Source organism: Leucoraja erinacea, chromosome 13, assembly GCF_028641065.1.
Source record: "Leucoraja erinacea ecotype New England chromosome 13, Leri_hhj_1, whole genome shotgun sequence".
NCBI lineage: Eukaryota > Metazoa > Chordata > Chondrichthyes > Rajiformes > Rajidae > Leucoraja > Leucoraja erinaceus.
In genome coordinates, this window is record NC_073389.1 from 23,487,864 (window position 1) to 23,502,353 (window position 14,490).

General features: G+C 40.4%; 1 protein-coding gene across 1 annotated transcript; it reads right to left on the reverse strand.

Moving 5' to 3' along the window:
* Positions 1-481: 481 nt before the first annotated feature.
* Positions 482-13,839, reverse strand: riox2 (ribosomal oxygenase 2). The gene is made up of 10 exons (XM_055644577.1): positions 13,710-13,839; positions 11,029-11,456; positions 10,819-10,938; positions 10,231-10,359; positions 7,722-7,825; positions 7,527-7,629; positions 4,980-5,148; positions 2,965-3,053; positions 2,145-2,249; positions 482-701 (listed from the first exon to the last, which is right to left on the reverse strand). Exons 2-10 carry the CDS (start codon positions 11,452-11,454, stop codon positions 543-545), a joined length of 1,404 nt encoding a protein of 467 aa, XP_055500552.1. The 5' UTR covers positions 11,455-11,456; positions 13,710-13,839; the 3' UTR covers positions 482-542.
* Positions 13,840-14,490: the final 651 nt, after the last annotated feature.

Sequence of the window (14,490 nt, forward strand, 5' to 3'; positions counted from 1 at the left end):
TCAATATAAAGTAGTAGTACAGGGTACATGCATGTACACACACACCCAAAGGAACATATGAAATCCCAGTGTATATATTCTGCTGCGCTGCAGCAAGTAAGAATTTCATTGTTCTATCTGGGACATATGACAATAAAACACTTGACTATTACAATAAACTAATCTAACCTGGAGACACAAGGAACTGCAGAAGTTGGTTTATCAAAACAGACCAAGTGCTGGAGTAACTCAGTAGGTTAGGCAGCATCTCTAGAGAACATGGGAAGATGGCATTTTGGGTTGGGACTCTTTTTCTGACCCATTTAGCTTAATATATTTGGAATTATGTTATTACAGAGGCAATGAAAATGCACATCAGCTAAAACAGATATAAATGCAACACTTACATGTGTCGATTTATTTCTGAGACTTGGCATGTCTCGGAAATAATGTCTTGGGATTTTTGCAGCTTGATGAATACTCCAAAAAATAAATATTTGAATTCTATGTTTTTAATCAGTTAAAAGGCACTCAAACTACAATGAGCTAACTCAAATGATAGTTCATTGCACTTCAATTAAATTTTCTGTCCACAAACACAATGCAAGGTTTTCTTTTGCTTGATTTGCGTCTACCTTGAGATCTCGCACAAAAACACTGTCGCCAATCCAAAGTTGTTTCAGTGCCTCCAAGTGAGAACAAGGAAATTTCAAGCCATGCGCCTGTATGGACGAAAAGAAAATGACAAAATTAAATAACTTATGACACAAAAGGCACAGTGGCGCAGCTGCTGCCTTGCAGCGCCAGTCACCCGGGGTCAATCCTGACCACGGGTCCTGTCAGTACGGAGTTTGCACATTCTCCCTGTGCCTGTATGGATTTTATCCGGGTGCTCCGGTTTCTTCCCACATTCCAAAGACCTGCAGGTTTGGAGATACTTGGAACTGCAGATTTAAAAATATACACTACATTTATTTTTACTTTTTTCTTGCATCTTTTTTTAATCTAATCTTCTTCTCCTTTTGAAGAAGGATCCTAACCCAAAACACACATCCACATTCTCCAGAGATGCTGTCTGACCTGCTGAGTTACTCCTGCACTTTGTATCTTCTTTTGCAAACCAGCATTTTACAATTGTTTGTGCCTCCTCAATTTAAGTTGTTTCCCAGTAACAGTTCAACATTGAATTCTCTATTCTAATATTTCTGCTTTAAGCTCAAATTCATATATTAACAATTCCTCACTCTGATTGGTTAAGGGGATGTCCTTTTCACATGATTCCAAAAAGGCCTGAGGAGGAACAAGGAACTGCAGGTGCTGGAATATTGAGCAAAACACAAAGTGGTGTATAAAATTATGGAGGGCAATAGATCGATTCTCTTTCCCGGAGTCCCTTGTCCAGAGAAGCGGAATCAAGAACATAGGTTTACGGTGAAGGTAGACAAAAATGTTGGAGAAACTCAGCGGGTGAGGCAGCGTCTATGGAGCGAAGGAATAGGTGACTTTTCGGGCCGAGACCCTTCTTCCGACTGATGTACAACATCTACTTTGTTAAACTGCTAATTTTGATTGAAGTGGGAAAGGATTTAATAGGAATCCGAGAGGTAACTATTTCCGAGGATGTAGTTGAGGCAGAGACTATTGCAACATTTAACAATTAAAACAGGTACATGGATAGGACAGGTTCTGAGGGATATGGGCCAAATGCAGGCAGGTGGGACTAGTGTAGATGGGACATGTTGGTCAGTGTGGGCAAGTTTCCACGCTGTATGACTCTAACTCAGCGGATCAGACAACATCTGTGGAGGAAATGGACAGCCAACATTTCTGGTCTGAAGGAAGGTCCCGACGTGAAATGTCACCAGTTCGGTCCCTCCAGAGATGCATGACCCCTGAAGTTCACCAGGGTAATTTAATAACAGCTTTTAAATGTTACGGGGCAAAGACTGGTGGAGCTTACACACATCAACCATGATATCACTGAATGACCAAATAGGCTGAAGAGGCTAAACACCTGCCTCTTGTCCCCAGGTTTCCAAACCTCCCGTATTGCATTATCTCTATGTCATGATGCACTTTCCACCTTCCATTGTGAGATGTGTGGCATTTCAAGAAAAGCTTATCACAGTAGCAGAAAGATCAAAAAGGCCAAAAAATATTCAAACCTGAAAACATCCTTCTTCGTCATTGTCTTCAGCGCCCATCATGTGGTTTTCTCGACTATTTTTCAGAGAATGATAAACATACACCATCATTTCTCGAGATTCATCCTGAAAAAAATCATTACAGCAACAGGAATTATATATAATACAAATGATCTAATCAGTCCTCAATCGTTTTTGTCCTCTAGATTATAAGCAGTCAACTCTAAGTGCCTTTCTTTTCTCCTGTCTTTTTCCTATCATCCAGGTTGTTTGCACATGATGTCTTGATCTGGGCGATCATTACTAACATAAGTATATCAACCCCAAAGCCCTTTGTGTAAAAATTGTCTTCTAATATTTGTCTTAAGAATCGTACAATTCATCTAAAAGCCACCATTTAACCTCTTCTTCTTGTGGATAAACCAATCTCTCGAAACACGGCATCTTGTTCAATCCAGTTATGAACATTTCTCTCAGATCAATAATCAATCAGACTAGGGTCCAAACCCAAAACTTCTCCATGTCTTCCACTGATGCTGCCTGAACAGCTGAGATACTCCAGTACTTTGTGTTCTATGCAAGATTCCAACATCTGCAGTTCCTTGTTAATACACCACTTAATCATCTCATTATGAAAACAATGCCAAACTGTGATCTTAACAAAATGTATCACAAAGTGCTGGAGGAATTCAGCAGGGCAGGCAGCATCCCTGGAGAACACGACTCGGTGACATTTCAAGTCAGGACCCTTCTTCAGACCCGAAAAGTCCCATATCCATGTTCTCCAGTGATGCTGCCTGGCCCGTTGAGTTAATCACTTTGTGTCCCTTTTTATACTCACTGTCCTTTCTTGATCATTTTCAAGCAAAATCATGGTATGACCTTTAAACCTTAATCTGATTTGATCATCAAGTTTGGGCAGTTTTCCAGCTGGAGGAGGGAAACAAAGTTGCCATAAGTAACAGAACACACAGGATATCCAACCAGCAAACACCATGACATCCAACCATCACAAATCACCAAAGCAGCACAATGTAAAGATAATATTTAAATGAAATACTTTGACACTGCTAATTTTGTTTTGCCACAAAAATGTAATTTAATAAACATTCCTTATAAACGTTAAGATTACCTGATTGTACAACTTCTACTTGGTTAATCTAGGACAAGACAACACAGTTGAATTTAACCCATTGAGAACAGTTAAAGCTATTCTAGGGTAGTTAAGATCTGGGTGGAAACTTTGTAATTCAGGGCTTAAACAACATTTTATACCAGCATCTGTATTTGTTTTTCTGTAGACTATAATTTGTGAGAAGAAAAGCCACTTATAACCATATAACAATTACAGCACGGAAACAGGCCATCTCGGCCCTTCAAGTCCGTGCCTAACACTTATTTTCCCCTAGTCCCATCTACCTGCACTCAGACCATAACCCTCCATTCCTTTCCCGTCCATATACCTATCCAATTTATTTTTAAATGATAAAATCGAAACCTGCCTCCACCACTTCCACTGGAAGCTCACTCTACACAGCTACCACTCTCTGAGTAAAGAAGTTAATTTTATTAATTTAGACTTATTAATTTTTTTAAGACTTATTAAAAAAAATTTTCAATACAGTATCTATTTGTCCGACATAGAACATTGACCAGTACAGCATCGGTCCATCAGCCGACCGTCATCGTCAATTATAATGCCAAACCAATGAATCCCATCTGTCTGCAATGGCCCATATCCCTCTATTAATCTTCTGTATGTTCTCCCTGTAACCGTATGGGTTTTCTCCGGGTGCTCTGGTTAACTCCCACTTTGCAAAGACGTGCGGGTGAGTAGGTTAATTGGCCTCTGTAAATTGCCCCTAGTGTGAAGGATAGAATTAGTGCACGGGTGACCACTGATCAGCGTGGACTCAGGGTTGAAGGGCCTTTTTGCACACTGTATCTATAAACTGAACTAAAGTCATGCACTTATGTCTGTAGGTACAAATCATCATCACCCTGCATTGCTTGGCCACTGGATCATTTCAGGCATCAGCAACGGGTTTAGGATGAGGGGGGGCCTCATTGAAACTTACAGAATAGTGAAAGGTCTGGATACAGTGGATGTGGGAGAGTCAAGATTCTAGAACCAGAGGCTATAGACTCTAAAAGGAGATGAGGAGGAAGTTCTTTAGTCAGAGGGTGGTGAATCTGTGGAATTCTTTTCTACAGAAGACTGCGGAGGCCAAGTCAATGGATATTTTTAAGGTGGAGATTGGCAGTTTCTTGATTAATAAGAGTGTCAGGGGTTATGGGGAGAAGGCAGGAGAATGTAATTGAGAGGGAAAGATTGATCATCATGAATGAATGACAGAGTAGACTTGATGGGCCGAATGGCCTATTTCTGCTCCTATAGTTACTCCATGATGGCAGATTTTCCAAAGACAAGGAATGCGACAGGTGTTTGTGTGACGTTTTCGCCACCTGAACCCAGAGATCATGAACAGAAAAGGTTATAGCTTCCTGAACATGTAGGTAGTGGGTGATCATCAAAAGAACATGCTGACTGTCACATCATACATCCTGGAAGCTGTACGTCATCCCAGGCAGTACAATGTGTCTGCCAGAATTCAGTCACTTTGTCAGGAGTTGTCCTGAGCTACTATCTACCTCATTTGTGTATCATACATTTTGTAAAGAAGAAATGTGAATTATTAAGGACATTTATTGCTGTAATATTTTTTAAATCTCGGATACATTTGGAGCATGAGCAAAAAAATATATATTTTTAGTTTTTGTGTCTGTTCACAAGTATTTAAGAGTACTTGTAAATCACAGATTGAAATCTATTCACGTGTTCAAGCTTAGCATCACCTGGTGCTAAACTGCCTGATGAGCTGTTCGCATATGGAGGTAACCTGTTTAAAATGAAATCTTTTCTCATTTCCGATGATCTGGTTTCTTTTCCATTCTCAATCCGATCTGCCAGCCCTCGTAGAAATCCACTTAGTTTCTTTACTGGATCCGCTGATGAATTCAACTGCTATAAAAGACAAAGGAGGAAAGGAACTTAAATTCACGTGGTTTCTCTTATATCCTTAAAAATTCCTGAAGCACTTCACAGAACAATGATTTTAGAAGAGAAAATGCATTTTTGAGGGAACAAAAATGCTTTTGGGCAGCACAGTGGCGCAACAGTAGCGTTACAGCGCCAGGACCTGGGTTCGATCCTAACTACGGGTGCTGTCTGTAAGGAATTTGTACATTCTCCCATGGACTGCGTGGGTTTTCTCCAGGTACTCCAGTTTCCTCACACACTCCAAAGACGTACAAGTTTGTAGCTTAATTGGTTTCTATTAATTGTCCCTAGTGTGTAGGATTTTGCTAGTGTAGGGGGTGATCGCTGGTCGGTGCAGACATGGTGGGCTGAAGGGCCTGTTTCTGCACCGTATGTATAAAGTCTAAAGAGAACAACATTGTTGGTCCAACAAACATTGCTAATGATAACTAAACAGTTGTAGAGCAACAGTTGTCAGATTCTGATTCAGATTCAATTTTAATTGTCATTGTCAGTGTACGGTACAGAGACAACGAAATGCCCACATCCCAAAGACATGCAGGTTTGTTAGTTAACTGGTCTCTGTAAATTGTCCTTAGTGTGTAGGGAGTGAATGAGAAAGTGGGATAACATGGAATTAGCGTAGAGTCGGTGGGCTGAAGAACCTAGTTTCATCCTGCTTCTTCAAGGAAAAGCATTGGGCTCTGAGGGTTAGAAAACTCTTTGCACTTTCTTAAATATTGCAATAGAATCATTCACAGCTGCCTTATTAATCAAGTTTTGCCAGGGTCACCAGGATCCACAGCTTAAACCAAATATGGACAAAACCCAGCCGAATTCCAGACCTGAAAGTGAGACCGATTGTCCTTGACATCAAGCAATATATAATGGAAAAGACACAAAGTGCTGGAGTAACTCAGCAAGTCAAGCAACATCTCTCGAGAACAATGAAAGGTACCGTTTCTGGTCGGAACCCATCTTCGGACTGAGGAGGGACCCAACCTGAAATGTCACTTCTCCATTTTCTCCAGTGATGCTGCCTGACCTGCTGCGTTACTCCAGCAGTTAGTATCGTTTTGTGTAAACCAGCATCTGCAATTCCTTATTTCTCAATGTATAATGGAGAAAGACATGGCATCAACACTGTACGGCATTCAATTCTATTCAGAACTTCTCAGCAAATGAAGTTATCCAAGTCTGCCAGGTGCAAGTCCATGGTGGGCCTTGTCTAATCCAACATGTGCTCTCAGGCAATAGCTTAATGGATCCCTTGCCTTCATCATCAATTCACTGGATGTATTCAAGAGAGAGTTATATATAGCTCTTAGGGCTAAGGGAATCAAGGAATATAAGGAGAAAGCAGGAACGCAGTACCAATTTTGGATGATTAGCCATGAATATATTGAATGGCGGTGCTGGCTCGAAGGGCCGAATGGCCTACTCCTGCACCTATTTTCTATGTTTCTATTGTTTTTAAGTATTTAAGAATGAGAATAATGATCAGAGGATACGGAGCTAAGACAAAAATTGAAATATAAAAAAGTGAACTCTTCGAAAAACTATTTGAATTTTTAAATATTTATCCAAAGGAATAACAATCCATTGATATTATCCTCATACAATAAGGATTAACCTTCTCATGAGGATTATTTTTTACAGTGAAGTTAAATTGTAGATCCCTGTTATTTTGATCACATCACTGCTTTATAGACATCACTGTGGATAGAAGATGGGAAAACACAAGACTAAACTTCCATGTTAAAGTATGCATGATTACAAATATATGGTCTGAACATTTCAACAAAACTGGTGAACCTATTTTACAACATAGAAAATGGATTTTAGTCCCGTCAAACTTCACCTCACAACATGGACTGGACATGCTCTGGCCATCATGATGAGGTTGCCGATCTCTGGTCTCACGTCTAAGTGACTTTTCTCTTTATGTTTATGGATTTGAGGTGTTTTGCTGGTTGTGGAATTCCAAATACAAAACTCAAGTACAAAGGGTGAAAGTTTGCACTGTGCATTATCCACATAATTTTACTAGCTCTTCATCTGCATAAATAGCAGCTTTGAAACCCTAATAATGGATAAAAGCAGTACACCATCATGATCCGCAAAAATAAGAGGTTCTCTGCTGAAACGTTAGAGGCTCAAGCACTTCCTTCTGGGGGTCATTTCCCACCCATAAGCTCCAAGATGGGTTTATAGGAGAACCATCTGATTTCCTAAATTTATCAACTTAAAGAAGTGACCATCAAAGCCCTTTGGCATTTGACATGTCATTAGTAAAAAAAATTGTTTTGAATATCGAATATGAATATTTCTAAAAATGATAGAAGGCAAGTCATTATTTTTACCATCAGATATTGCCTAGGTAGGCCTCTAGAGAGTTCAATATCTTCTTTCATCGAATCATACACCAGCCAAGGAATCACATCTAGTAAATAATCTCCCCAGGTACTGCAATAAGAACACAGATTTTAAAATCATGCTGCCAATAATAATTTTTAAAGAAAGATAAAAAATTGAACTTTTTATTCAAATGTTCTTACTTGTTCTGGTAGGTACTTATCGTAATGTGAGTAGAAAATGAACCTCCGGCTGGGGTATCTGCTTGGTGGATCGTTCCTCTGGGAAAATATAACAAATCACCAGGCTAGGATGAAAGGAAGCAAAAATACATTTATATTAAGAACACATTTTAAACATGCTGTGAATAATAATGAAAATGTTCCATATTTTGCATTATTGCTTATGCTTCTAATTTCTTGTTTACCTATTTTCTTTACACATCTATTATAGCTGTTATAACCATATTTATTTATGTAGTATTTATAATTTAGTAAAACATACCAAGTTGTAATTAAAACTAGTTGTTAGTTCCATCATAAGTATGGGATAATGAAAAATGTGGCCAAGTCCATAACCACATTATACGTTCCAAAGTGTCATGGCTGGTTCTTGAATGTTATATTATAAAACCATCTTCCTCATCCCTGACTTTTAAAAAAATGTACTTGAATTATTAGTAAAAGTGATCCGAAGTGAACTGAAAAGATCTTTCAGACTGCCATGTTCTTCATAGTTGTACACAATAGGGCAGCTCAGTGATGCAGCTGGTAAAGCTACCGCTGACAACGCTAGAGACCTGGGTTCCACCCTGACCTCGGTTACTGTCTGTGTAGAGTTTGAACATTCACTCTGTAACCACAAGGGTTTCACCCAGGTGCATCCCAAAGTCGGTTTCTAGGTTAATTGGCCTTGGTAAATTGCCCGCTAATGGGTAGGGAATAACCATATAACCATATAACAATTACAGCACAGAAACAGGCCATCTCGGCCCTACAAGTCCGTGCCGAACAACTTTTTTTCCCTTAATCCCACCTGCCTGCACTCATACCATAACCCTCCATTCCCTTCTCATCCATATGCCTATCCAATTTATTTGTAAATGATACCAACGAAAGTCATGTCCTCTTGTTTGAATCTTCCCTATTCTCAAAGGGATAAGCTTGTCCACATCAACTCTGTCTATCCCTCTCATCATTTTAAAGACCTCTATCAAGTTCCCCCTTAACCTTCTGCGCTCCAGAGAATAAAGACCTAACTTATTCAACCTATCTCTGTAAGTTAGTTGTTGAAACCCAGGCAACATTCTAGTAAATCTCCTCTGTACTCTCTCTATTTTGTTGACATCCTTCCTGTAATTGGGCGACCAAAATTGTACACCATACTGGATGAGAGAGGATAACATAAAACTAGTGTGAACTGGTGATCGTTGCTTTATGTGTGCTATAAAGCCCGTTTCCATGTTGTATCTCGAACATAAACTAAATATTGTGGGAAGAAAAATGTATTTCTCCTAATTTTCTCAAGAAACTGAGTTAAAGTTAAAGACAAAAGAAACAATATTTAAGCAGCAACCAATATAGGTAATTAATTACGAGTGTTCAATAAATTCTCTGGTGGCTTACAAGGACAAAGCATATGAATAAATATTGATGTAGGAAAGAACTGCAGATGCTGGTTTAAATCAAAGATAGACGCAAATTGGCTGGAGTAACTCAGTGGGACAGGCAGCATCTCTGGAGAGAAGGAATGGGTGATGTTTCAAGTTAAGACCCTTCTTCAGACTGAATAAATATTGGCTATGGTACTTAAGCAGCAATGCTTAGGTCATAAGTTCACATCTCACAATGGGCAAGATACAAAAATTAATTCAGTATTTTCTTTTTCTGAAGTAGTCCCTCAGGATGGAGGGTAACTTACTTCTGCTCAAGTTGTTTGGGTTCCAGGAATGGTTGATGAAGCCAATGTTGGTTCTGAAGGCACTATCATAGGTGGAGCACCAGGTGGTGGACCGAGTAGGCAGGTGGGTACTTTTAGGAAGTTTCTGCAATTTACACTCAGCTTCTGCTTGTTCCCAGAGGGACTCCAGGTTCACAATGGCATTTTGAATGCTGCTTTTCCATCTTGAGCAGTCATAGGCTAAGAATTCCCTGGAGATTATAGGGATGCTGTATTTTTTCAAGGAGGATTTGAGAACGTCATTGAGTTATTTCCTTTGTCCGCCTGTTACGTAAACGAAGTAGCCTGCTATTAAGGACACAATGTGCTGGAGTAACTCAGCAGGTCAGACAGCATCTCTGGAGAATATGGATAGGTAACGTTTCAGATTTACCCATGTTCTTCAGAGATGTTGCCTGACCTGAGTTACTCCAGCAATTTTGTGCATTTTTTTGTGTATTAACCAGCATCTGCAGTTCCTTGTTTCTACATTTTGTCTAGCCTGCCATTAATATTAACATCAAAACTGGCTGATACTATCACCATTACGAGCGGAATAGTACTTAGGCTGAATACTGATATGTACCCTGTTCTCAAATGCGCGTATCTACTATTCTAAAAGAAGTGATTACCAAGTGTTGGCCACACTTGTCTACTGCTCCAAAATCCCTTTGTAGTCCATTGTCATTTGTCAAATCAAAGATGAGGAAAACCACAACAAAAAGGAAACTGTCAAATCAAATTGAGTACACACTGATACCGTTGATCCTTTACCTTCAAAATAAATTCATGGGTTGGACTTCCAATCCGGTCTTCAGCTTCTGTGCTGTATTCTCGAGCTAAAGGGTTGGTGGGTTTGTAGAGCCGCCAGTGTTTCTCTCCTTCCAGCTGCAGAATAAAGACCTGTCCGCACACAATATTGCAAAATAAATTTAATTAGCAAGATTTCTGCAGTACTTTGACTACCTCGCTTTAATGCCAACAAGAATATAAAAACTCTTGCACTTTATCTTCCTAAGCTCACACCTGATTTTTTGTTTAAACTGTATGCACTACAAATACTGGAAAGAAAGAAAAAACATGAAATATGTACTGTGAATGCCTCTACATGCATGCACATGCACACACACACAAACACATGTAGAAAGCAACATACTCATCAGAATGATTATTTATGTAAGAAAGTAAAACCAGCTGACCATGAAATCAGCTGTTGCAACCTAGTTCAATATTTTTTTAAAGTTTTTAGAGAAATTATAACTCAAATGTCCTAATTATTTCTATTCAGAAGAATACACAATCAGATAATTATTCAAACAAAATATGATTTATTTATTCAAAATTTTGAAAAGAGAATCATACCTCAACATCATCATAATGAGGTGGGAGACCCTGAGAATCTGGTGGTGTGATGTAAACATTAGACCCAACTAAGGAGCCAAAGAAACATTCCAAAATCTCCTGAATCTTCCACAATTCATCCTTAAAAAAACAGAATAAAATACATTTCTTGCACAAAATAAGAAGAGCAAGTCATAACAAATCGCAACAAACATGTCATTCAAACAGTACCTTAAATCTCTGTGGCTGGTGAAATTGTATCGTGGCTTTCTTCTGTTCAAAGTCTTTCTTTAATTGAGCATAGTTAACCTTTCCATCTTTATTCAAAACCTTTTTTTTACCATTTATATAGCGACAAAAATTAATATCTCGGCTGTAAAACACATCATAGCTGCAGATTTCCTTTAAATCGTCAAACTTAAATAATGATTGGTAGTAAACAGTTACTGAAGGATCATTCCTTTGAATTAACAATGGTTTCTGCTCCCAATACTCCCTGAAGAACTCTTCATAACTAATTGGAGAGATCAGACTTTCAAACAGACTGTCAGGGCTTTGGAAGTTGAGAACAGTGCTGGTAACATCCAAATCTAATTTGACTCTTTTACAAACGTCAGGATCATGTTTTTTCGGTTTTCTGCCAGCCTTCTTCAACATTTCTGCTTAGAAAAGAAAAATAACGTTAGCGATCATTTAAAGATGAAAATACTCATTTTGTGAAAACCTTGCGGATTATTTTTCTATTCTTAACTCTAAATACTAATTAATTTAATTAAAAGCAGCAAAAAGGAGAATAATGGATGCTAATCAATCTGTTCTAAAGATAGATATATTTGTGCTTTGAGTGCAGACCTGCCTCTCATTAAAAAAAATAAGATAAACAGACTCATGAATTAGTTTAGTTTGTTTAGTTAAGTTTAGAGATGCAGTGTGAAAGTAGGCCCTTCGGCCCACCGAGTCCACTCTGACCAACGATCACCCATACACAAGCTCTAAGTTATCCCTACACGTTAGGGGGAATTTACAGAAGGCAATTAATCATCAAACCTGCACGTCTTTGGAGTGTGGGAGGAAATTGGAGCACCCAAAAAACCCCATGTGGTCACAGGCAGAACGTACAAACTCCGTACAAACAGTACCTGTAGTCAGAATCTAACCCGTGTCTCTGACGCTGTAAGCAGCAACTCAACTGCTGCCCCATTGTGCTGGCCCTAATACAATCAGCAAAAGGAGCATACACAGGTAAAGACACCAACTGGATACGGTGATATGGAATAACATGACTGCTCATTTCAATAGTTATAATGTGTAAATTAGGTGTACATCAAATATGCACAACAATCACAATGCATGAAGAACTTGGGTCAACGGATTTAAATCTGGACAGCACACAAACTTCACATCACTCGTTTGGTAGAAAAATGACTACATACAGTCTACAGCATTCCAGGTGATGCACCATCAAAGGCCACAAATCCTAACCCTCTACCATACCAAAAATCTAGCCTACCCTGAGAACTGAGAAAGAAGCAAGCAAGGGCAGCAGGCCGGGAAATGAAGACTCAGAAAATGCTGCAATTAATCTGCAGATCAGGAAATGTGTGACAAGATAAATCAGAGTTGATGTTTCAGGTTGACGATCCTTTGTTGTTTGATTGATTGATTGAATGATACAGCATAGAAACAGACCTCTCGGCCCACTAAGTCCACACCGACCATCGATCACCTGTTCATACTAGTTCTATGTTATCCCGCTTTATCATCCACTCCCTACACGTTAAGGGGAATTTACACAAGGTGATGAGAAGGAATTTCTTTAGTCCGAGAGTGGTGAATCTGTGGAATTATTAGCCAAAGAAGGCTGTGGAGGCCGTCAATGGATATTTTTAAGGCAGATATAGATTTTTGATTAGTACGGGTGTCGGATTATGGGGAGAAGGCAGGAGAATGGGGTTAGGGGAAAGCGATGCATCAGACATGATTGAATGGTGGAGCAGACTTGATGGGCTGAATGGCCTAATTCTGTTTCCATCACATATGAGGCCAATTAACCTACAAACCCACACATCTTTGGGATGTGGGAGCAAACCAGAGCACCGGGAGAAATCCCACTCAAAAACCTCAACAGAAACTCCACACGCCAGCACCCGAGGGTCTCTCCCACTGTGAGGACTGGCTCCAACAGCTGTGCCACACTCTAATTGTGAAAGAGGAGGTAGAGGGTCTCGACCCGAAACGTCACCTATTCCTTCTCTCCATAGAAGCTGCCTTACCCGCTGAGTTTCTCCAGCATTTTTGTCTACCCTCTATTTGTGAAAGGTCATTTATCTGAAACATTGACTGCGCTTCTACCTCCACATGTGCTACCTCGTACCTGCTGCCCTGAGCATTTCTAATATTTTTTGTTTTCAATTTCAGATTTCCAACACCCAGTTTCATTTCTTTGCTTTTCAAACAGAAAAGCATTCCCTCCACTCATGCTGCCTGATCTGCTGATCTGTTGGGTTTTGCTGAAGATACCAGCATCTGCAGTCTCTGTTGTCTGCTTTGCTTAGGTTACCACTGAACCATTGGAGGTGGTCGGCCTGCTGGTGGAACATTGAGTCCAGTGTAACGTCCCGTAGGTAAGTTGGTATCTATAGGGATAGTGCAGTAGGACTGAACTTAAATGTAAAATAAGATGAACTGAGGTGGTGGTGGACCAGAGGGATGGGATGGGAGAGGGTTTAAAAGCCAAGTAATGGGTCAGCGAGGGCAGGAGACGGAGGGTGCGGGTCAGGGACCGGGGGTGCCCAGCAGCTGCAGCCACCAACCCCCGCCCGGCATCGCTCCCGCCCGCAGGATCTGCCCCCCGGGAGCCCACCCTGACCCGCATGGCCGCTCCTCTCTCCCCCTCCCCGTCCCCTCCTCACCCTCCGCCTTCCACACGGTGACAGTGACCAGACCCGGCGTCACTCTCTGCAACTTCCGACCGGCTCCTCCCGCCGCTGGAGAAACGTTCCGCTTCTGGCGCTGTTATGTAAACCTTGACACCAAAGATGCTAGAGTAGAGGGCCTCCTCTCGTCTCTTTGCTTTACATCCCTCGAGGTCTTAAAAAGAGTCCCGATCCGAAAAGTCACCCATCCCTTTTCTCCAGAGATGCTGCCTGACCCGCTAAATTACTCCAGCACTTTGTGTCTGTATTTGGCATAAATCAGCACCTGCAGTTCTTTGTTTCTACACAAAGAAGCTCCTCTAGTATCTTTGATGTCCACCACCTCCATCTGGTCTGACGAAGAGTTCAGGTCCGTATCCATGTTCTCCAGAGATGTTGCCTGACCCGCTGAGTTACTCCAGCATTTTGTGCCTTTTTTTTTGTAAACCAGCATCTGCAGTTACTTGTATCTCCTTCTTACTGCCCCACTCTCAAATCTCCAGGTATGCTCACTTTGAAGAAGTTCTCTGACAAGAGACCTTCTCTCACTGCTTCGCTGATTTCTGCAAGATTAATCTGTAGAAGGGACCTGGCCCAAAACATCAACCATCCTTTTTGCTTCAAAGAAGCTGCCTGGCCCGCTGAGTTACTCCAGCACTTGAGTCCTTCTGCTCGGAGTTAGTTTGGTCATCCATGATTGTCCCAACATTTGACTGAAAGATAAGCATTGGGTGACTTGCCTACTTACATTAATAATAACAATATAATTATAAGTAAG

What these genes read in the sequence shown, in the direction of transcription:
- riox2 (XM_055644577.1), bottom strand. Translation starts at nt 11,454, where the DNA reads ATGTTGAAGAAGGCTGGCAGAAAACCGAAAAAACATGATCCTGACGTT. An exon ending in ATAAGTACCTACCAGAACAA is followed by an intron (nt 7,630 to 7,721) that starts GTAAGAACATTT and finishes TTCTTATTGCAG; the next exon opens with TACCTGGGGAGATTATTTAC. An exon ending in ACGAAGAAGGATGTTTTCAG is followed by an intron (nt 702 to 2,144) that starts GTTTGAATATTT and finishes TCGTCCATACAG; the next exon opens with GCGCATGGCTTGAAATTTCC.